Source organism: Rousettus aegyptiacus, unplaced genomic scaffold, assembly GCF_014176215.1.
Source record: "Rousettus aegyptiacus isolate mRouAeg1 unplaced genomic scaffold, mRouAeg1.p scaffold_m13_p_6, whole genome shotgun sequence".
In the NCBI taxonomy this organism is placed as follows: Eukaryota; Metazoa; Chordata; class Mammalia; order Chiroptera; family Pteropodidae; genus Rousettus; species Rousettus aegyptiacus.
The window spans coordinates 42,126,877-42,148,949 of NW_023416309.1; the positions used below are offsets into that span (position 1 = coordinate 42,126,877).

At 51.5% G+C, this 22,073-nt stretch overlaps 1 protein-coding gene across 1 annotated transcript in view; it reads right to left on the reverse strand.

Moving 5' to 3' along the window:
* Nucleotides 1-22,073, reverse strand: part of COL17A1 (collagen type XVII alpha 1 chain) — a 49,260-nt gene that overhangs the window by 17,113 nt on the left and 10,074 nt on the right. Inside the window, exons 6-29 of the mRNA XM_016154459.2 lie at nt 19,929-19,976; nt 18,963-18,998; nt 17,827-17,874; nt 16,301-16,444; nt 14,875-15,033; nt 14,214-14,285; nt 12,816-12,887; nt 11,931-11,999; nt 10,718-10,882; nt 10,267-10,347; nt 9,068-9,112; nt 7,847-8,059; nt 7,009-7,233; nt 6,564-6,593; nt 6,187-6,213; nt 5,125-5,151; nt 4,959-5,021; nt 4,031-4,135; nt 3,251-3,313; nt 2,558-2,593; nt 1,946-1,999; nt 1,653-1,688; nt 1,076-1,111; nt 358-420 (exon numbers count right to left, since the gene is read on the reverse strand). Coding sequence (XP_016009945.2) covers nt 358-420; nt 1,076-1,111; nt 1,653-1,688; nt 1,946-1,999; nt 2,558-2,593; nt 3,251-3,313; nt 4,031-4,135; nt 4,959-5,021; nt 5,125-5,151; nt 6,187-6,213; nt 6,564-6,593; nt 7,009-7,233; nt 7,847-8,059; nt 9,068-9,112; nt 10,267-10,347; nt 10,718-10,882; nt 11,931-11,999; nt 12,816-12,887; nt 14,214-14,285; nt 14,875-15,033; nt 16,301-16,444; nt 17,827-17,874; nt 18,963-18,998; nt 19,929-19,976 — 1,917 coding nt within the window. The remainder of the gene's footprint in view (nt 1-357; nt 421-1,075; nt 1,112-1,652; nt 1,689-1,945; nt 2,000-2,557; nt 2,594-3,250; nt 3,314-4,030; nt 4,136-4,958; nt 5,022-5,124; nt 5,152-6,186; nt 6,214-6,563; nt 6,594-7,008; nt 7,234-7,846; nt 8,060-9,067; nt 9,113-10,266; nt 10,348-10,717; nt 10,883-11,930; nt 12,000-12,815; nt 12,888-14,213; nt 14,286-14,874; nt 15,034-16,300; nt 16,445-17,826; nt 17,875-18,962; nt 18,999-19,928; nt 19,977-22,073) is intronic.

Below are 22,073 nucleotides of genomic sequence, written 5' to 3' on the forward strand. Positions count from 1 at the left end.
AGACCAGCTCTGGAGTATTAAGGAATATCATGGGTTCCAAAAGACCCCAACACCTTCCTGTCCTCCCTTGGGGCCTGGGTGGCTTAAAGGCAGAGAGCAGGGTGGAGGCCGTGTCCTGCCATACCCCCCATAGCCCCCTCCCCCCACCTCAGCAGTGGGAAATCCACAGTGACGGTTGCCACTCTCTGAGCCCCAAGAGTTGTGAAGGCCCAGGAACGACCTGTAAATGGAGCCTGTACTAGGGGTCAGGCAGATAAGAGAACAGAAGAAGCGGCTCTAGAAGTATCTCAACCCTAGAGCCATGACAATGACCCGAATGGGGCAGACTCGCTGTGTTCGCTCCTTCGGGACACTCACCCATTGCCCCTTTAGCTCCAGGCTCGCCCACGGCGCCAGGCAGACCTCTCAAGCCGGGCTCACCTGCAAAGGAAGCGGGACGGCCGGTTGGAGGCTTCCAAACTTCACGTCCTTGGCAGTGGTGGGACGCCGCGTCCTCCCTGCCCACCCCAAGCCCGCCGCCTCCCCAACCAGATCAGCTTGGGGTGCCAACCGAATGTTGGGGATGCAGCGTCTGCTTAGATTCTACGGTCAGTGGCCCCTTGGCAGCAGCCAAGGTCTGGCCCAGAGCCATGCCTGGTCTAAAGGAGGATGTATAAGTCTTGCTTTCTTGGCAACAGAGAGCTGCCCCTCGAAGGCACAAGTATTGTTACTATTAATTTCCTTTTTAATCATGCAAGTTGGCAGGAGGTGAGTGAATGAGGGGGTGCACGCAATGCAAACTCTCTGCTGCTTTGGGAAGAGCTTAATTTTCTCAACTGGATTCACCAAAAAGAATCAGATAATCATGAATTCCCTTTCTGCCCTAAACATTTCCTGTGTGGACTGTACATCTCGATGCTGGCTTATACTCCGTTCAGCGCTCTATTTCATCTTGTGATTTTCCTAGATTACAAGTTCTCTGAAAGTTTTTAGACAGAGATTTTGTTTCACACTTTTGTATTTTTTTCTACTTCCACTGCCTGATAGATTTAGAAATTCCTTTAATGATCAAAGTGGATTCCCGTGTAGGACTGACCTGTGAGGCCTCGTGGTCCTTTCTCGCCCTGGTCACCTAAAACAAAAATGGGGTGGGGGTAGGGTAGAAAGTATTAGTCAGTCAGGAGCAAGGATGACATTCTCACCCAGTAAGAGGGGCACCAGACCCCTGACACCTGGTAGGAGAGTTAATGCACCTGGAAACTACAGCCAGCAGAATGCTGGAGAGAACTTGTCATTCGTGAAGCCAAAGGGACACTTTGATGTCCCTTGGGGTCGGGTCCCACCCTTAAACTGCTCCGAGCCTTTGCTGGCATACAGTGGGCGCTTGGGCACAAGGAGAACCGACAAGGAGGACCTCATTGTTTACCCTTGTTACCCCGAGGGCCACCCAAGCGCAGCTCTGTCATGTTGATGCTTTGTGTCCTCTCTTTGTGCCTCAGTTTCCATATCTGAGAGGTTGCACTAGGATGTCCTCTCAGATCCCACTCAGCTCCAGGGGCCAAGAGCCAGAGTCGTCTGCATTCTTGGGCCCTGGGGCCGGGGTCACATTTGGGTTCCCAGGAGTCAGGCAGACTCTGGTAATGTACGAGCGGCTAGCAGCAGGAGCAACATACCTTTGGGTCCTGGTGGTCCCATAGGTCCTTTGTCACCTGAAAAGGGGTATGGACAACTTGGTGTAAAGAGCCTTGGCAAGGGAGACCAAGAAGAGCAGCGCTCTGTGTCTGAAGACAGGCCCGCAACCCCACGGCCTCAGCCACTCCGCCTCCTCATGCACTCGTCAGCCTGCACAGGCTGTTGCTTGTGCCCATCAGACCCTTGCTGGCCCCCCGCCCCCACTGATCCTCTTCTTGAGTGAGCAGCACCTACAGGGTGCCATCCCCTCCCCTGATCCCTCCTTCTAGCTTACCTTTGACACCAGGGAGTCCCACTTCACCTCGGAGCCCTTGGAGACCTACAGGGCCTGCAAACAGAGGAAGCCATGTAGGAGAGTGAGTGCCCCAGCTCTGGAAGGGCCAGGCACACATGCGAGCACATGCAGGCACACACACACACGTACACACGTGCACACAGACACACACCCGTCTTCCTCAGACTCCTCCCCATGCCCCCTCTACATCAGCCTGGTCCAGGTTCTTAGGCCCTGTGATTACCAGGCCCTGGGCATAAGGACACCTCAAGGGATCCTGGCAGAGACACTACCCTGCGTTACAGTGTGGGCTGTAGACTGAGATCCTCAGGAGAGCAGGACAAGCTCTGGCCTAAGGGATGAGGTACAGGCAGGCGCCTGCTAGGGCGAAGGCAGGGTGGGAAGTGCTTGCTGCTGACCAGGCCATGTCAGAATTGCTCTCATAGGACCCCTGGTACAGGGCCTCGGCCATTGGGGACACAGTGAGTTTTGTACCTCCAAGAGGCTCTCTTTATAATTGCTTCTTTTGCATTTAAAATGTTTGTTTTCCCTTTTAGCATCCCTTTCTTTGCCCCAGAAATAGCATCTGTTTATATGAAAAAGCTCACTTACCTGGGGGACCTTGTGGGCCAGGAGAACCACTGGCACCTGAGAAGAACAACAAAGGAATTATCAGAAGAGCAGGTATAGGCCAGAGACATCTGACCTCATGGTGAAGGTCAAGCAGAGGGGCGAGAGTTTACTTTCTGGTAAGAGCTGTGTATATGGATGTCACCCACACAATATGGGTTCTTGCTAAGACCCCAGAGCCAGTGGGTCCACAATGACCCAAGTCCAATGCGAAGTCCCCCTCAAGGAGGAAGTGGCAGCTGGTGGGATCAAGAGACCCCTGTTCCTCTCAGGCCAGAGTAAGACGTTTGGGCTGGGGCGGGGGGAGGGAAGAGAGGTGACCAGATGGGCATCACACTGAGACAGCTCGATACTCGTTGGTTGTCAAGACATATTTATTTCTAATATGTGCACCTAGGTCCCAGTCAGGCACAACTACTGATTTCCTGATTCGTTCACCCACTCGGTGGTCACACAATGGGGCCAACGAAGACAGAAGGAAACATGGCCCTAAATCCACCATGGCTCCAGTTCTGACCCCCAGGGACTGTCTTGTGGAGGGACTTTCCCTGGGCCCATCATCCATGCACAGGCCTTGGGCAGAGGCTTTGGGCTGTCTGAGATCTCAGTGCCTGGACCTCTGTAATCCATCCTGGACACAGCAAACTTGGGTACCACCCCGGGCTCTTGACTTACCTTTGGCACCCACAGAACCTGGGACACCAGGTAGGCCCTGAACACCGGGTTCACCAGCAGGCCCTGGGGAGAAACGAACGCTCTGAGAGAGTCCCCCAAGTTTGATCGGCCACCCAGCCTGGTGGTGTCATTTGGAGGATGGTTCCTGCCCTGCCAGTGGCCTCTGAGCCATTTGGTACCTCCCCGAGGCCATGAATTAACAAAACACTAGTCTCTCCTTCCAGAGCCTGTACACTCCATGAAGCCTGGCACCCAGCAGGTACTCAGTATTAACATTTGTTGTTTTCTCGAGCAATATTTTAAGAGAAAGAAATAAAGCTTCTAGTTCATAATCTGTTAGTGTTGACAGATTTCTGGTTTCTCCTGATACAAACAGACTTATAGTCAATAATCTAATTGTGAAATTGTCCCTCCAGGACAAAGCCTTTGTCTTGGACTTTCTGGGCCGTCTTCCTTGACTAGCTCCAGCCAGGAGAGCCTCCAGGGTCTGAACCCCACTCCGCCTTCCGTCTGGCCCTGTCCTGCCACCAACAATCCCCTCAGCCCTGGCTCCTCCCCACCCAGCTCAGGAAGCCCCTTCCCTGTGTTCTCCAAGGTTCCGAGCACCCCCGGCTTCTTAGCCTGAGGCCTGGACCTGCAGCCTGGCCCTCGGCCCTCATTAGATCACTGTTTCCACAGGGCCAGGCACAGACCTTGGCTCAAGGTGCCCTGCGAATGCTAGTGAAATAAAGGTAGGAGAAAGATATAAGAAGGAATCATGGTGAACAAATTGTTTCTTACCTCTGTCCCCTTTCTCTCCCATCCCAGGCGGCCCTGGTTCACCGCGAGGTCCCATGGGGCCTTCACGTCCTCTCTGGCCCATAGGTCCCTCCATGCCGGGCTCTCCTAGAAACAGAAATGGCCGTATCGGAGTTAGGAGACTGTGCCACAGCCGAGGGCTCCACAGGCAGCGTCTTGCTGGCGGGACTCCTGCCTGGAGCCTCTGTGCTGGTCCCCTGCACCTCCCCTCGCCGCTGTGGCCCAGGCTCAACTCAGAAACCGTAGTGAGAGAGGCTTATGTCTCACCCTTGCTCCAAACTTGCAAGTGGCTTCTCATTTCACTGGGAGAAAATGCTGAAGTCCTTACAGGGGCCTCCAAGGCCCCATGCATTCAGCCTTACTCACCCACTACCCTTCCCCTGGACTTGCCTCCTCCCTCCTGGGACCCTGCTGAGGCCTCCTCCTCCTCCTCCTCCTCCTCCTCACTGCTGCCTGACCAGGCCAGCCTTTGCCCTGGGGCCGAGGCTGCTCCCTCTGCCTGGGACGTTTCCCCAAGATCTCATGCCGGGCTCCCCCACCCACTTCAAGTCTTTGCTCACATGGTGCTTTCTCAGTGAGGCCTTCCCTGGTGGCCCGATTTTAAATGACCCCCTCAGGACTCCCAATGTCCCACCAGGCTCTGTCTTGCCCATTTCCAAGCCAGCTCCTATCCTGCTGTGTATTTTACTTATTTATCATGTCTATTGTCTTTCCTACGCAAATGTAAGTAGGGGTTTTTCTGTTTGTTTGCCAATGTCCCCCCAACATATGACAGGCACTTAATAAATGTTTATGGAAAGACAGAGGGAAGGAAAGAAGAACAGGAGGGAGAGGGGGAGGGAGGGAGGAAGAAAAGAGGGTGAGAGGAAGGATGGAAGGAAAAACAGTGAATGGAAAAAGCAATTCTTACCCACGTTGCCTTTTTGTCCTTTCGGTCCTTCTGGACCTGGGTGGCCCAAGATCCCAGGGATACCTGTAGATACAACAAGAATACCTCAGCCCTGTATTCCTCCTGGAACCTGGGAGCCGGGACCAAGGAGCCTGCAATACCTGCCACGCCATCAGAGGTTACGCACCTGGAGTCCCAGGGAGCCCTCGCTCTCCTGCGGGAAAAGAGATGAGAGAGAGAAATCAGCCATAGGACTCTGGAAACCGCCTAAAGGGGCCACTACTTAGAATAAACTGGGTGCCCCTGGCCTCAGAACCACCTGGGGTGATTAAGACTGCAGACTCCTGGCTCCACCCACCCATCCACACCTGCTGAATCTGAGGCTCTGGGAGTAGGGCCTGAAATCCTCTGGCAATTCTCCCATGCACTGAAGTTTGCAAACCCCACTCAGCTGGATCAAGGGGCGCTGCTGTGCTCACTGGGATGGGAACCCTCTTCCTCCCACCCATGCGCCTGTCCCATTGATTGCCAAACCACTTTTCTGAGAAATAGATCTGTTTCCTACAGCACGTAAGTGCGTGCCACACAAATGGGCACAAGATTGTCCCCCAACTAACATTGTGGGGGCTCCTTTTTCTCTGACTACTTTGTCCTGCCTGCCCCTGAAGAGAGTCGGTAGTGCTCCTGCCCGATTTCCCCCCACAGGACTCAGAGGGTCCTTATTTGCCCTGCTTTCCTCTGCTGAGACCCCTGAGAGTAGGCTGCTCAGCTGGAATGGTGGCTCCTGACCTGATTCATCAGAATTAAAACCCCAGGGGGAGAGGGGTCAAGCCCCAGAGTGTCTGATTCGGGAGCATGGGATTCCCGGCAGGGCCCAGCAATCTGTGGGTGGGGTAGGGTTGGGGAGTTGTGTAGTAACAGGCCCTCAGGCTTCCCCCTTGGAGCTGGGGGAAATGCAGGCCCTCAAAGCAGGCCACCTCAGGGGCCTTGTTCTGGGAGTCCCTGGAGCCCTGAGAAGGGGTGAAGGACAGTGCCACCCCAGAGATGTAGAACCCTGCTCTGTCGTGAAGGCTTCTGCCTCCGCCCCCAAAAGCCCAAGGGTCTGCAGGCAGCCGTGCAATTCATGGGTCTTACCGCAGAGGGGAGATGGCCAGGGAGAGTGTGAGGTGGCTTCTCTGACACTCAGTGAGTACTTTAAACTGTCAACCCTCACTGATATTTAAGGTGAAAATCTCTATGTTGTATTTACCTTTAGGTCCTTGACTTCCCATGTCACCTAAAATCAGAAAGATAAAAATTGTGACTAGGTGAGAACCCAAGGGCTGTTCTCTCCTGGTATTTTAAGACCAGCTGACAGCAGGTGCACTGCAATTCGAGGTGAGTTGGGTGTGGAGTTTGTGTCACCTGGGCATGTGGCTGGGCCCCTCTTAGAGGATGGCTCAGGTCCCTTCCCATCCTAAGATATTTTGATTGTAAAGGAAATTCTCAACCCTCCCAACAGATACCATAAGATCTTTCCACCACGCATCCTTCAAGTTGTAAAAAAAAGTTTTCCAATCCACCCGGAAAACCCGGCTCCAAGCACAGGAAATGAGAGCAGGGCGAGGATTCAATCTACTGCCATACCTTTGGGGCCTGGGCTTCCTCGGAGATTGCCTGGAAGAGAAAACGAACCCTGAGTTAGGTGGACGTCTGTGTGACACACGCACGAAGCTGGTTGCCGCGGTAGACCGGGAGGAGACCCAGGCCAGGACTAGAGACCGCGAGGAGACCCAGGCCAGGACTAGAGACCGGGAGGAGACCCAGGCCAGGACTAGAGACCGCGAGGAGACCCAGGCCAGGACTAGCGGCCAGATTCTGAAACGTGCTGGTTGTGTGATCTCGGGCAAGTCTCTCAGGTCTCCGTTTCCCAACAGTAAAATGGGCTGATGGTACTGGTCCTCCCTCCCAGGACGATGGAGAGGGCCGAGTGCGGAGGAGGGAGAGACCCCTGTGGGCCAGCACCGCGCCACCCACAGGCCCAGGAGCAGGAAGCGGGAGCAGGCCGCCCTTCGCCCTGCGGCGGGCTCACCGTTTTCTTGCTCGGTCATCAGCTTGTCCCTCACGAACAGCCAGAGGACCTCCTGACTGTGGCCGTCCAGCCCGTACTTCCCCAGGTCCGCGCCCGCCCCGGGCGCTGCGCCCTGCAGCCGGTCCTTGCTGCTCCTCTCCGCCATCTTCTCCTTGTACAGCTCCACCGAGCTCCGGGTTCGCTCCAGCTCATCCACGCGAGCTTTCAGCTTCCTCACCTGCTCCCCTGAAGTGGCAGGCAGACCGGCCGCGTCAGCCGGGGGACAGAGCCGGGGCCTTCCCGGCACACGCTCGCTCCTCGCGGGAAGCCTGAAATGGGGGCTCTGGGGTCTGTGACGGCTTCTTCGTGCCATTGGGGACATTTTGCCAGAATTCTTACATGGAGGCAATCTGTTGTGGCTACCAGTGGGATTAGCTACTGAAAATTGTCACCGAGCCTTAAAGAAACCTGGCCCAAGGGTCAGTCTTCTCATCTGGGATGGTGACAGAGCCGGCCCTCATTCTACCTGGGAGCCGGTGTGTGAGCCAGCAGAGCAGGGAGGGTGAAAAGGCAACTAGAAGGGATGGCCTGACTGCTAATGGCAGCCAGGTGCTTAGGGCACTTGCTGCGAGGACAGAGGCCTGGGAACAAGCAGCTGCATTTAGAGTCTCAGCTCTCTCATTAGGTGGCCGTGGGACCTTGGCCAGCTGCCTCCTGGAGTCTTGGTTTCCTCATCTGCAGTAATAAGGGGTCTGTATTGCTGATGTAGGGTCCCTGAGCCCCAGCGCTTGGGACACTCATGATTGCTTTCCCTTGAATGGGCAGTGGGGTCAACCGCTCTGCCACCATTGCCACGTACCCAGGGCAATGAGGCCGAAGAGCAGCCCCAGGAGTAGCAGCCAGGTGAGCAGCAGGCCCAGCAGCCATTTCCACCAGCTGCAGCAGGAGCCACAGGGGCACCAGGATGGGGCTGCCCCCCACGGGCCCCCGCCAGCACCGCCGCCAACACCACCGCCAGCACCGCCGCCTTTAATGCCACTGCCACCATTATGTCGGTCATAGCCGTGGATGTCTGTGGAGGAGAGGGGAGGGGAAAAGTGAATGCAAATGGCTCTTGCCCTTTTCCCTCCAAATGCTCTAGCTTTTGATGACTTCCTGTGGGCCTAAGTAAACGTGAGTGGGCTTTCCGGTTCCTCTGCAGCCCCGTGAGGGATGAGGCTGGCTCCTGGAAAGAACACAGGGCCCTGGCTAGGGAAGAGCAGAAGTCTGACAAGCCTGGGCTTGAGCGGCATGACCCTGAGAAGGCCACTTAACTTCTGTTTCCCGTTTTTATAAAACATAGTTAAAAGATTACCTACTGCAAAGGACCATCGTTGAATAAAATAAGGCATGTCTAATCATTAACAGAGGATGTAGCATGCAGCGCTATGTTTAAAAATCTTGATAATGAATCCTGATCTGCCGCAAGCTCCTGCATTTTATTTAGAGGCTGAGACCTAAGGCGTTCCCATCTCCACGTCTCAGTAGTCACAGCTCTTTCTTTCTAATCCCCAGGTTCCTAGAATTAGACTCAGCACTTAAGGGATACATAGCAATTTTTTTTTTTTTTTTTGGCAAAAAGCGTTTTTAGTATCTAAAACGGAGTGATAACCTTCGATCTGCCTCTCTCACAAGGCTACAGGCACAGGTGAGGAAAGTGTAGCGGGCTGGAGATATGTGTGGTCTTAGCCACCTGAAGCCTGTGTATGTGTGGGGGGTGGTGAGACAACAGCAGCCCTGTTGTGTTGCTCCTGCTACGTGGGGAGACCCTGGACCTGGGGGAGGTGGGAGGTGCCTAGCAGTGTGTGCTGGGGGAAGCTGTGAGTAATGTTCCCTGAACCGAGCTTCTTTTGCAGCCCACTCTGTCCCCCAGCCTATGCCCTTAGCCACCCTGTACCCTGCTCCCTTCGAGCCTTCAGGGACACTCTTTAGAGTTGGGTGGCTCAGGGGTACATGGCTCCAGCCTAGGGAGCCTTGTTTGTTCCAGTCACTATAACTAGCTTTATGGGCTCCTGTCCCTAGGGACCACCTTCTCACCTACCTGCTGAGGTGGTCTTGCCCTTCGTGGACACAGTCTTCACATCTCCTGAAAGATAAACACCAAGGTCACAGGTTTTGACCTGAGCTTTTAAGTGTGAGGAGACCACAAGACAGCCTGTGTGTAGATTTTAGGCTGGGCTTTAGGTAGACATCCTGACCCCTCTATCCCCCAGCACCCAGGCACCTTGAAGAACAGCAAAATTCAGGAATAGCCACTAACTCACTTTTCACTGATCTGATATTTGCAATAATTACATTGATGTCGATGTGACTTGGCAAACAATTAATGGTGGACTAAAGCAGTGTTATAACCCTCTTGTGGCCTGAAAACTTTAAAGCCTAAGACATTTTCAAAGGACCATGGTAGGGGTGACCTTTGCTTTCAAACAATAAATGTACTTGTGAGAAATGACTCTTGATTTCTTGGTTAAGGGACTTTGAATGCAGGTTCCTAACCTGGGGTGGAGGGAATCGGATGGCAAGGGTGGGCTTGGAGCAGGACTGTTGGTGAGTCCCTGATGCTATTTGACCATTGAGTGTTTGTAGACGTGTGCGGAATTTTCTGGGAAAATTGTTTACAGCTTTCATCAGATTCTGAAAGGGTCTTTTGGCTCCACAGCCCCACCTCCACCCCTAGAATGTATGGAACCACTAACTTAGAAGACTTAGGGTCAGGAATTCTCAGGATTATAGCTGCTTTCATTTGCATTTATCTAAAATATATTCTCTGATGTAATTTTTCCCTTCCTTTAATGATCTCCCTAAAATCAGTGATTTGGAGAGATTGTACGGGACCGAGAGCAGTGAAGAAATGTGCTTATTCAGGAGAAAATTCAGCCATTTGGGAAGAAAAAAAATAAAGCTAGCAAGTGCCTTGCAAAATTATTTTTCTGTTAGTTCTGAAAATTAAGGGAGGACAAATAAGATGAAAAAATATCACTGTCGACTTTAGACACAGAAGACTTTTGCTTCAATAATATGCGTGTGTGAATCAACTGGGAAACTTGTTAAAATGCAGCCCCTGACTCAGCAGGTCTGGCCTAGGGCCTGGGAGAATGCATTTCTGACATGCTCCCAGGTGTTGCCACTGCTGCTGGTCCAGGGACCAGACTTCAGGTAGTGAGGTCTCAAAAGACAAATAAATAAATGACATGTGGATTGGCCGAGGGCAAGGTAGACAGCGACCCCGTTTGATCTTACCATTAGCGTCCAGTAGTAGGCTGGTTTCGGAGGCGTAGGCAGCTTGCTTTTCCTTTTTTAGGGTGTCCTCTGAAAACGAAGCTGTGCACAAAAGCCATGATGATCTGAGATATTCTCTCCCCACTCCCCACCCCGGCCTCACGTCTTCTCCTGCTTAGGGAGGTAGTGGTTAGCCCGGTAGGAAAAGGACCCAGTTTTTCAGGGGTTAATCCTCTGATCTGTGCTAGTAGTTGGGAGTCTTGCTATTGTTGCCAAAGACCCCTCTGGGAGCTTTTTTCCAGAATTTTCCTAGCTTGTCTGGAAAGACCTTGGGATACCCTATTCAGGCAGAAATTTTCCCTTTGAATGGGATGACTATGCTATCGTTGTTAAAACATCTCAAACTGTCTTGCTAGGACGTTCAGTCTCGTCACTTTCTCCCGAAACCTGAGTCACGGTGGCTCCTGCGTACTTGCGGCAACACTGGCGGGGGAGGCAGTGAAGACCTTCCCGCTGTCCTTGGTCATGATCAGCAGCTCCATCTCCTTCTTGGCAGGCACATTATCTTTCTCCAGGATCAGGAATTTACAGTCTTTGTGCAAGAGTGTCTCATCATTCTGGACATTTGTGGTACAGGCTGGAGAGGAAAGAAGTGGGTGAGGAAGAAAGAAAAGGTGCCAAGAGAAGGAAGAGGGAAGAAGTGACCAGAAAAGAAAGAGCAAGAAGAGCAGGGTAGGGAGGAAGAGAGAGGTTAGTGGGTGTATCTGTCGCCTTTGTAACTGTAGCTACTGAGAAGCATACTGGGGACCAAAGATACCCTCCCCTCCTGGCTGGGCCTGGTGATGAGGAGGTTGGGTTGATGTCAGAAGCGCTGTACAGCTGGTGTATGTGGCTGCCTCTTGCCTGGACATTACGGGATCTTTTGTGAATGGGCAAAAAGTACCCCCTTGTCAGGCAGGCCCTTCTTTAATTAACTTGGTGGGTCCATTTCTATCCTTCAGGTGTCAAGTGCCAGTGTCTGGGGCAGGGGTACTGTCTAACATACACACCCCCTTCTCTACCACCTCACCTATTTCTTTCATCCCAATTATCTTGTGCATTTTGCCTCTTCTATTGCAATTATCAGCCTGGCAAGGGCAGGAATCTCTCCCGCCTTGTTCACATCTGCGCTCCAGGTGCTTAGAACAGTCTCATACAAGCAGGTGTTCGCTAAGTATTTTTTGAATTAATGAATTGTCGAATGGAAGAAAATGCACTAGGATCAGAACAATGGAGGTAATAGCCATGAGCCCAATTAGATAAATATTCTACAGAGAGCAGGGAAGGTGTGGCAGCTTTGAGCGAGTGGCTCCCTGGCTTTTGTGACAGATGACGTGTAACAGGAGCAAGTCAGGGGCTTCCAGGCAAGGCCGAGGCCTGGGTGTAAGTGTCTGACCCTAGGCAGATATAGAGGGTGGCGTTTCTTGCCTCCCTTGGACAGGAAGGTCAAGGTAAGGTCAGGAGGATGCTCATCTCTACTCACTCCTGGAAATAACCGAGAGGCCATTGGGGTGGGTCTCATTTGCAGACCTTAGGCCACCAATGGGGTATATTCTCTCATCCCATACACCATGTATCGCTGTGTGGCAATTCTCCCTGTGCCGTGGTGTGCCCCCGGACACACCACACCCTGGGACAGCACTCACCGGAAGAGGTGGACACTCCGGTACTCACAACAGCAGGGTTGTGGGGTACGTTTTTCTTCACACCATATGCTGCAAGAGAGGAACCACTGAGCAGAGGCACCCGTGTGGGAGGGCGGCTCCCCGCAACTGAGAAGCAGCTTGACTAGCCCTGCCAGTCAGGTAGCCTCTCCAGGTGAGCGGATGCCAGTAATAACGAATAACAATAATGAATAACAAAATAAAGAAAAATGAATATCGAAATCAACTCTCTCCGGCCATGGAGGCGGCAGTGAGAGTTTAGATGGAACTTTCTTAGTATAATTCTCATCCTTCTAGGACCATCCAAAGGCCTCCTCCTCCATGAAGTTCTCCCAGACCCTCCCACATCACCTTCCCTTCCGAACAGCCCTAATATCTGCTCTGCACAACTTGATTCATGTTGTTTTATGGGATTTTCTGACTGTTTCATGTGTGTTAGACTTTCAACTTAAAAGGAAGCAACTGAACAGCAAGTAAGGTGAAGGCCAGGGCTGAGGCTCATGCTTCTTCTGTTCCCCCGGCCCCAGGTTCACACAGAGGGTACACGGTAACATCAGCCAGCTGATTGACTTGCGGTGACAGTGGGCTGTCAGGGACAGCAGTGAGACACAGGGATATACAGGTGATGCCCCACAGCAATGCTCCCCTGAGGGTTCACTTATGTCTGAGCCAACCTATGATGGAGGCTGGTTACTCTAGGGTGGGGGGTGGGGGAGGGGGAGGGCTGTTTCTTCGGCGGGAAAGGCTGATTGATTTTTAGCGACATTTCAGTCCCTCTGATCCTGTTGTTGTAAAGGGGTATTGTGAGTTATCGCTGCAAAGAGACATTACTTCCCAGCCCCTAGGCTCCAAACCTCAGTTACTGACCTGTGGAGGTGGTGGCTGCGCCGTGGGACAGGGCAGAGGAGCTGGGGGCCAGATTGTTCTGCATGCCAAACACTGTGCAAGGGATTGAGGGCAGGTGAGCACAGGTGCGTAGAGGGGGGCCCTCAGCTTTAAGCAGTCCCCTGCTCCGGGAACCCCCCAAACCATTTTCATGATATATGCTTTTGCATATGACAGAGATTCCCAAACTTTCTCAGTTTTCCCATTCTAAATGACAGCAATTTTTTTTTTAATGCCCCACCTCCCCACCATGGGCCAAAAGTTACTAACAGTTCCATTTATTGAGTAGTTAGAGCCACGTAACTTAACAGTAGTCATTCACACAGAGTCTGGCAGATATCTCTGTATCTCTAAAAATTTTAAAATATCCTAGAGATCCTGTTCCCTGTGGCAGGCACCCTGGGGTGTCTTGGTACACAGTGTGGGAACTGTGTGCATAGGATACGGACACAGGGGGCCAAGCAGCACTGACTTGGCAGAGCCCTCGTTTTCCCTTGAACTCTACTCCTGACTCAAACACGTAAAGTTCCCCTGACCCCCATTATGCTATAGAAGGCCGGTTGTTTGTTTTTGAACAATGTGCAGAAGCTCATTCCTCCCCCAATTAGCAGCTTTTCTTATTCTATCTCATCTAGCTTTTGGGGTGCAAGGTCGTGGATCCAATATCCTCAGTGAGGACTTTGCAAACCAGAATAACAAAGGCAGAAGAAATAAAGCATGAACCAAGCGTCTTCTGGGTTTGGTGAAATGCTAGTCCATGGGAGGTGCTGACATTCAGAATGCTAACTCTGCACTTGCAGATATGCCAGCCAAGTAAATAAGGAAGGCCCACATCGCTATGTTTATCAGTCATGATACTGCAGGGAGAAGGCAGATTCCTTTATAAAAAGATGTGGCCGCTAAGTTACTTACATACAGGCTATTGCAATGTACGTGGACATAGAATGAAGAAGCTTGAGCCCCTAATGAACTCTAAATGTATGAAAATATCTGAAGTAAGAGGCTTCTAACTTGATGCTTTTCATCTGAACCGTCCTGAGCTATGCCTCACTTAGTTCCTTTGCTCCCACTTCTCCACCTCTCAGAGAAAATAAAGGGACCAACACAGAATGCGTGTACAAGTGAGGTCTCTGGCCCCTCCCCCATCAGACCTCTCCCTTGGGGACCGAGATGTCTCTCTGATGGAGGGCAGGCTCTGTGCCTGCTAACACAGCCCCTTGGCCGCAGCCTCTACATCAGTTTGTGTATGGGAACGTCCTCACACGCTTGGGCAGAAAGGACTTCTTCTCTAGAAACCATCCCTTTTCCTCATCGCAAATTGTTTTTTTTTTTTTTTTTAAGCAAACCATCTAGAAAAGGCATAAAGCTGGGAGTACTGACCTGAGGAGGAGGTGCTGATTCCAGGGTGCAGAGTTGGGGAGCAGGACGCCATGTTGTTTGGAACCCCAAAGACTGCAGGGAAGGGGGAAGGCTGGTGAGAGGCACATCTGGCCCCAAACAGGGGTGGAAGCTCCAGAAGAAATGCCGGGGTTGCATTTTTATATCTTTTAAATTTTCGTTTTAGGAAATCTTAGGCTCTTGCCTTGCAGCAGACAACCATACATTAATTCTGGTGTGCCTTAGATCCAAGCCAAGGGGTGGTCGTAGGTTGGTCAAGCCTTGCGGGAACACTGGCTTCGGCCAAAGCCCCACTTATTCGTGACCATTTTACAGAAAAGGCACTTGAAGCCCAGAGAAGATAAACTTCTTGCTCAATGTCACAAAATATATCCACATGGAGTGAAACTAGGTTCCTTGCATTCGTTTTTATGTTCTTTCCTGTTACGGATACACGGAGTAATACGATCCTTTTGATAGGAGACTCCCCCCGAAGAAACATGCTAGAGATTGAATTGAATTGAAGTTCCATTGGAAAAGCCTTGGGACGTGTAGCCACTTTGGCCACAGGAAGCATCTCTAGGCAGCCTTGTGGGTCATTCATCTCCAGGTAAAGGTGTAGAGGGTTCAAAGGTGGAGGGGACACTCACTGTGCCTCACGTACCTGAGCCTGCAGAATAGGCATTGGTGTTGAGGAGGGACGAGCTTTGGGTTGTCACATTGTTGCGATAGGTTCCCATGGAGGACCCCACCGGCAAGGTGGAGGACCACATGTGCGAGGGAAGGTTGGCATCCAGGATAGTTGCATCATAGGTGCCAGACACTGGAGACAGACAGTCAGACAGACACATACACACCAGTGAGAGACAAATCAGTATTGTGTGCTGGGATGACCCAGTTGGCTTGGTTTGCTGGGATTTTCCTCGTTTAGCCCAGAAGGTCCCTGTCATAGGACTCCCCCGGTTTAGGGCAAACCAGGGCTGCTGGCCATTCCACTTCCCCCTGAAACCTTGGAGTTGGTGCAAACTTTATCTCTTGGATTAGCAATTCTTGTGGGCTCTTGGTGAACTGCGGAGTAGGTAACTTTGGCTCTGGGGTTTGCCCATTTCTCCTTCTAAGCTCTTCTCCCCACCTCCTGGTGCGCTGTCCCCACCAATGTCCTCACTGACTCTTGCTGACTCCACCTTCAAATATGCCCAGAGGCGGTGAATGAGGCCTCACAGCAAATCCTGACAGAATTCCAGGCACAGGGCATGCACAGGTAGGAAGCCCTCACTTCCTGGCCACACCCCAAGGATGGCAGCCTTCTCTGGATAAACTCTCCTTAAACATTCCTACATGCCAACTAGACCCAAGGGGCACTCTGCCCCCAAGAGGGGTTTTTGGTGCCTCTTCAATTGAAGCCAATTCTGCCTATTCATTATAGGAGAGGGAGCTAGCTACACAGGTCATAAAGTGCGCAGAGGTTTCAGCTTTGCATTAAAAACGAAAGGAAGATTACAGTCTCAAGCGCTTTTCTTTTCACTGTCGAATGACAGGAAAGCTTCACATTCTCACAGGACTGGCTTCTTTCCTCACGTCCCTCCGAGCATCTTCTCACTCCTCTTTCTGCCTCCCACAGAATCTACCTTGTAGTTTGTAGGCACGTGATACATGAGACGCTCACCCAACCTGGCTACGATCTCTTGGGTTATCTGACTTCCCCCAAGGGCCCTCATCTCCACGAGGGTAGTGACTGTGACTGCTTTGTTCATTGCCTTTCCTCAGTGCCTGGTGATTGGCATAGAGGAGGCATATAATAAACATTCGCTGAATGAATGAATGAATGAATGAATGAATACACTACACCTTGCCCCAGTATTCTTCATTCCTGGAGTCTGGCCAACAGATTTTGGCCATATCCTGGGAGAGAATAAAAGACGGGAATAAGGAAGGCACGGCCCACGTTTTCATGCCTCACGAGGCGAATGCTCGCTGCTCTGCCACAGCCTGAAAGGCTTGCCAGGGCTGTGCGGCTGAATTCCTGGGCCAGAGCAAATGTGCCGCCTTGTTCCCTTCCTTCCACAGCAGCCCGGGGCTGCAGGGCTCACCTGACTGGGAGCTCGCCGTCACCGTTTTGGTCTCCATGGTGCCTTTCTTGGGGATGGGGAGTGTGTTGGAGGAGTTCCGGGTGGGGCTCACGCTTGCTGATCGGCTCCCCTTGAGCAATCGTTTAACATCATCCAATTCTGTCCCTGTAAGAGAATGTTTTCCAGTGGGCCCGGGGTGCTTTCCTGAGTCCAACTGCAGTGGGAGTCACATTTATGGCATTGTGAATAGTAGGGAGGATGGCATCTGCTTCACACTCTGGGACATTTTTGGTTAGCCTTATAATTTTTGCATTTTGTCAATTTATAGCACTTATCAATCTGGCACTCTGTAATATTAATGGCCTCGTAAATATAGTGCCTCTACAAAGAGGTCAAAGTCATCAGTAGCTACTTCCTAATTACACCTCCTCAGACACCACGGGGATGATTTGTAGCCGGAAGACACTGTTATCCTGAATCGAGGGAAATTTATACCTGGGGCCATTAGAGAACCAGACCTCTTGAAATAAATGGTTCAACAGTGACTTCAGCCCCTGTACAGAATGCCTCAGGTGTTGGGTCCCTGACCTTGTAATCTCTGAAGTGTCTAAAGTAATTTGTGGCCCATAACTCTTAAACAGTATGCTGCTTTCATGTGAGTTAATCCCGAGTCTGTTTGGATGAGATTACTTAGAGCGAGGTGACCTAGCGGAGCAGGCTCGCTGCGCCTCCCAGCGTGACAGACAGGAGAGGAGGGAGGCATGGCACAGAGGCAGTTCAAAAGAGACAAACAGAGCTGCAGACAACGTGTGCTGGAGGACTGCTAGGACGAAACATCCCCTGAGGTCTCCATCCTTCGGGTTCAGTGTCTCTAAGCCCGGAGGGGCTCTGGTGAGACAGTATCAGGCCTGGAGTCAGACCCCATGATCCCAGGCACGCAGGGAGCTCTTTGGAAAGTCCTGGTCTCGGGTTCCTGAGCTGCCTCCCTGCCCTAATAGCTGGGCTCATTTTGAAATGTCAGATAACCTCTAACAAGAACATGGGGAGTCTAATGTAGTGAACGGATAGACTTGGGAATCCCTGACCTTTGAGACCAAGTTCAAACGCTCACACTCTGCTTCTGAACTTCCCTAATCTTAACTATCCCAGTAAGTCTCCTCCTGCTCCTCTTCCTTCAGCCTACTGGATGCTCCTTCAGTGTCGTATCGTGTGTTCTTCAAACATCTCTGCCAGCTCATCCCATGGGTCCTAATTAATCCACCCTTCGCTCTCCCTTCGAGTGACACTAACCCAGAAGGATTCTCAGTACCCCTGCTCCCTCCTCTCCCTGAGCTCTCATGGTTGGTTGTTGACTGCCTCCCCGTTAGTTTGTGAACCACGAAGCAGTGGGAACATGACTTACTCAGCGTCTTGCCCCCGTGCCTAGCCCAGTGTCCCTCTCACAGAAGACCCTGAGACACGTTTAATGACTGAGTCACCGTGTGCATGTGCACACACAAGTAGCCCTGCGTTTCTGGATCCTTTACAGCAAGACAGAGGTCACTTACATCGGGTCGATGGGGATGCACTCTGCAGGCGAACTCGGATTTCACTCTCTGTACAGGGAATAGATGGAGAGGTCTGTGAATGAAGGGGTTTGGGTCACAGTGCCTCACACGGAGCTGTGTGAGCAGCGGGTAAATCTTTGGGCTGCTCTGAGATTCTGTGTCCCGGGAACAGGAAACTTAGGTGTACCCAGGATGAGTGCTGCTTAAAAAGCGATGTCCCCTGCCCACATCACATCCCAGCCTACCCACTGCACACCTCCCAGGTAGAAACCCCTGGCCGAGCAGGTAGCTCCGTCACAGCCGTCAGTGACCAACCCCTTTCCTGACTGCCGGAACCAAGCTCCAGAGTCTCTCAGGCATTAGCGAAAGAATTCTAAAACCTGTGCTGTTTACTTAGCCATTCTGGCCTCCTCAGAAGTGGAAGGGTCAAGAAGTGGGTCATTTAACATTCTTAGTTTCAGGTGGAGAACTGGCATCTGTCAAGGACTGGCCTAAGGTTGTGGGTGGTTGGTTTGTTCCTAACTTTCAAGTTACTGGAGCAATAAGGCCTGCGGGACGTCTGGGCTGGTTGTGGAGAACTCCTGGAGACTGTGAAGAATTCTGCCTTTTGCACAGCCCTGACATGTGTGCGACGCTGGCGTGTGTGCGGCACCGACACCTGCTGCCGCCCTCACCAGGCGCAGCAAGAGCAGCTGTCCCAAGGCCCACGGTGCCCGCCCGCAGCCTTATCCACGGGCAGAGTTCGGAAGTGTGAGACTGTCACGGAGCCCTTGTGCTGTTTTTGCTCAAGGGCCTGTGCCCAGTTTTTGATACACAAAGGCCATGACAGCACGTCTTGTCAAAGTCGACCAGGGGACCAGAGGTGAAACGAGACGCGGTGCCAGCATCCTCAAGCAACGCACAGCAGCAGAACCAGCTCCTCCCCGGGGCGCTGCCGTGTCTTTTCACTCCTGCCTCCCCGTGCTCGTTACATCACCCTTCCCACCCTGGAGGAGCCAGCGAAAGATTCCCAGGATGCTGCGAGCTCAAGAGGGGAGAAACCATGCCTGATTCATTCTTCTGCGCTCTCCCCATTTCTTGCCTCCAGGCTGAACACACGTGAGATACCCAGAAAAAACCTCAGGGAGAGAGCTCACCTCGTGTTTGGCTCCGTCCTCTGGTGGAAGAAGATGCTGAGAAAGAAAGAAAAGTCATTTTAGGCATATGTAAGAGATGGCATGCTAAATGTTTTTGACATGGAGGTAGGCCTATTTGCAGGGCGGGGAGGTTATTTTCACAGTGTTTTTTTTTCCAGATAGGAGTTCACACACGGGTAATGGATGCTTCATAAATGATGACCGTATAGCCAAAAGGCAGAGAAAGTTTTGCAAGGCCCCAGCACATTTGGGGTATTATCTAAATGAGTGTTGTTAATTCACGCTCAAAGTGTTAAGTTAGCGAGGGTAACCCATTTGGGGGCATGATCCATGTGGACTGGCTGACTACACACTGATCAAATGTATCGAAAGACTGCCTGATCTTCCTCTAGTTTTTTGTTAGATTGCCCTGGTTTTCCTGCTGTAGGCAAATAAATAAAATTATGGTCACTGTACCATGATCATATCATCCATTCATGTGCACACTGAGAATCCAAGACCATGGACCAAAGACTTAAGACCAAATGAAGTTGTAACCTAGGGTTTCACTTGGCATAAAACATGCCCCACTGAAGCCTGCCACGGTGGAGCTGCTGGGTGCTTGGCATTTGTGGGTTCTAACACTGTCCCCTGCCCCTTCTCTTTGTTGGGAAGTCTCTGTGCATCCTGTGGAAGGAAAAATCCTACAATTGCTGCTTGGCCTTAGGGCTTTTCTGTCCAAGCCTGAGCCTTGTATAAATAGCTTGTCATTTTAGTAGTGTCAGGAGCAAAGGCTTATGACAGCAAGTAAATGTGGTTCCACGTCCCCTTAAAATGTTTCAGGATAAAAAGCAAAGGAAAAACAGGTGAGCGGAGGTTAAACTCCTTTAGAAGAATTTGTTTAACTCATGATGTTCCCTCCCCGCCTCGCCCCGTGCATTTTCCCAGTGCCTCCTTTGACCATTTCTTCAGCGAATGAGGACGTACCGAATTCCTTTCGAGGGTACTCTGGAGAAGAGTTGCCACTGGAACTCCCTGGAGAGAGGACGAGACATTTAGTACAGGCACATCATGCTTTATGGCACCTCTCGGCTGCTGCGTGTTTTTGTTTTGTTTTGTTTTTACGGATGGAAGGCAAGGTCCTCCATCAGCAAAAAGATTACGACCAGTTTTATCGTGACACTTGCTTGATTGTGGTGGCCTGGAGATGAACCGGCAGAACCTCCGAGGCCTGCCTGTACCAATGGTCACTTAAGCCCAAATGGCAGCTGAGAGGGTGGGTGCTGCTGGGTCCCTCCTTTCTGCACCTCACAGCCTGCATGTTCAGGAGGATGACAGGTGCTGTCCAGCAAGCTCCTGACTTAACCCAGCCAGGGCCTGTGGAACATGGTTGTGGTTCTTTATTCTGGTCCCTGATTTACTTCAGTGAACAAAGGAAGGCAGGAGGTTTCATTTCCCTTTTTTGCTTTCCCTTCCTTGGCTGCGTTGGTCCTATACCTTTTTCGTTACTGCAGTGCTGGTGCGGGCGACCTATCCCCTGTCAGCACTAGGGTGTCTCTGACCTTGTGAAGGTCGTCCCGAGTGTGGACCCTGTTAGAATGAAGGTACTGGCTCCCATGCAGATCTAGCAGCAAAAACCACTTTAGTGACACCATCCTCCTCACATAGATTTGGGGCTCCCTGAGACTCCCCCGACAGCTCTGGGTCTTAAATCATTACTAGGATACCCATCCCTTAATCCTGCTTCTCCATCACCGGTATCTTCCATCACCCGTTTGCTGCCTGGCTTGCCTGTTTTCCACTAAAATGCTTTGGCAGATCACCAGGAAATGCTAGTAACCTTAGGAGCAGAACCCAAACGCCTCCCTCCCGCCTCCTTCCCGACGCTGAGCACTTCCGATGATGCCTCCTGTTCCTGGCCTGCCCGCTCCCCTCGAAGACTTCTTCCTCTCTGTGTCCTCTAGCTTCTCTTCTCCTTCTCCCACCAGCTTTTTCTTCGTTCCCTTCTGCTTTGTGTACTCTCTTCCCCAGCCGACTCCTTCAGGTTTCCACCTTCTACCGGCATCTCTTGGTGTGTGACTCCAAAAGGGATGTCCTGTCTCGATGTCCTCCCTGAGCTCAAGTTCTATGAGTCCCCCTTCCTGCTCAGTAGCCCCACCCAAAAGCCATGCCCATGGCTCTACTTCAGGACCAAATAACTGAACTCATCCACCTGGAGGCTCCCCCTGGACTCCCTGTTGCAAATGTTGGCGCCACCACGAACCCAGCCACCTGTGTGTGAAATCTCAGTGGAATCGCGGACTCCTTTTTCTCCCGTTAAAATTTAAAAAATAAATGGGGACCAGCTTTGAAAATCCCCTGAGCGGACAAAATCAATTTCGTCATTCAAGCAAAGCTTAATTTAACATATTTTGCAAGACTGATTTAACCTGGGTCACCTCCTGCTTATGGCTCTGAAAATCATAAGAAAAACTTAAATTGCTTCCCAAGGTTGATATGAAGTAATCACCGACCAATTCCCTATCACTTAAGACAATTCTAATACTATAACCAATCACTATGAAGCACAAACTGTCACTGTTTCCTCACGGGGTAAGCTGCTTTGTAACAACATGCCCTGGAGCCTCGCTCCACGTTGGGGTTGAGTGCTCCCAGCCTGCAAACTGTCTTTTTGGTGTGTGCGCAATAAACTTTTACTAATTATTACTTCAGTGATGCCATGGCTTTATACTTCTGTTATTTCTGACCCTTTGACACTCCCTTTCTCCCAGTATTTAATCAATTGTCAAACCTATCAATTCTACCTCTGCAGTACCGCTTACCTCCAGCTTCTTCTCTCCTCTCCCGCTGCAAGTGCCACCCTAATACTGTTTTCCCTTCCCTGGACTATTGAGCATGGTCTCACATTCATATTCAGCCCCTTGCCTCCTTCTTCTTGCATGGAGCTAGTCTTGGGTCTCAAATATGATTGACTATTTTGCTCAAAACCTCTGTGGCTTCTCGTTGCATTCAGAATAAATTTCGAACACCGTAGCCTAGCTCCAAATCTGAGTCCCTCAAGCCCGCTTCATGTAAGCGCCACTGCTGCTTGCTTCTGAAGCCTGACTCTCCTTCACATCTTTGCTACGCTGC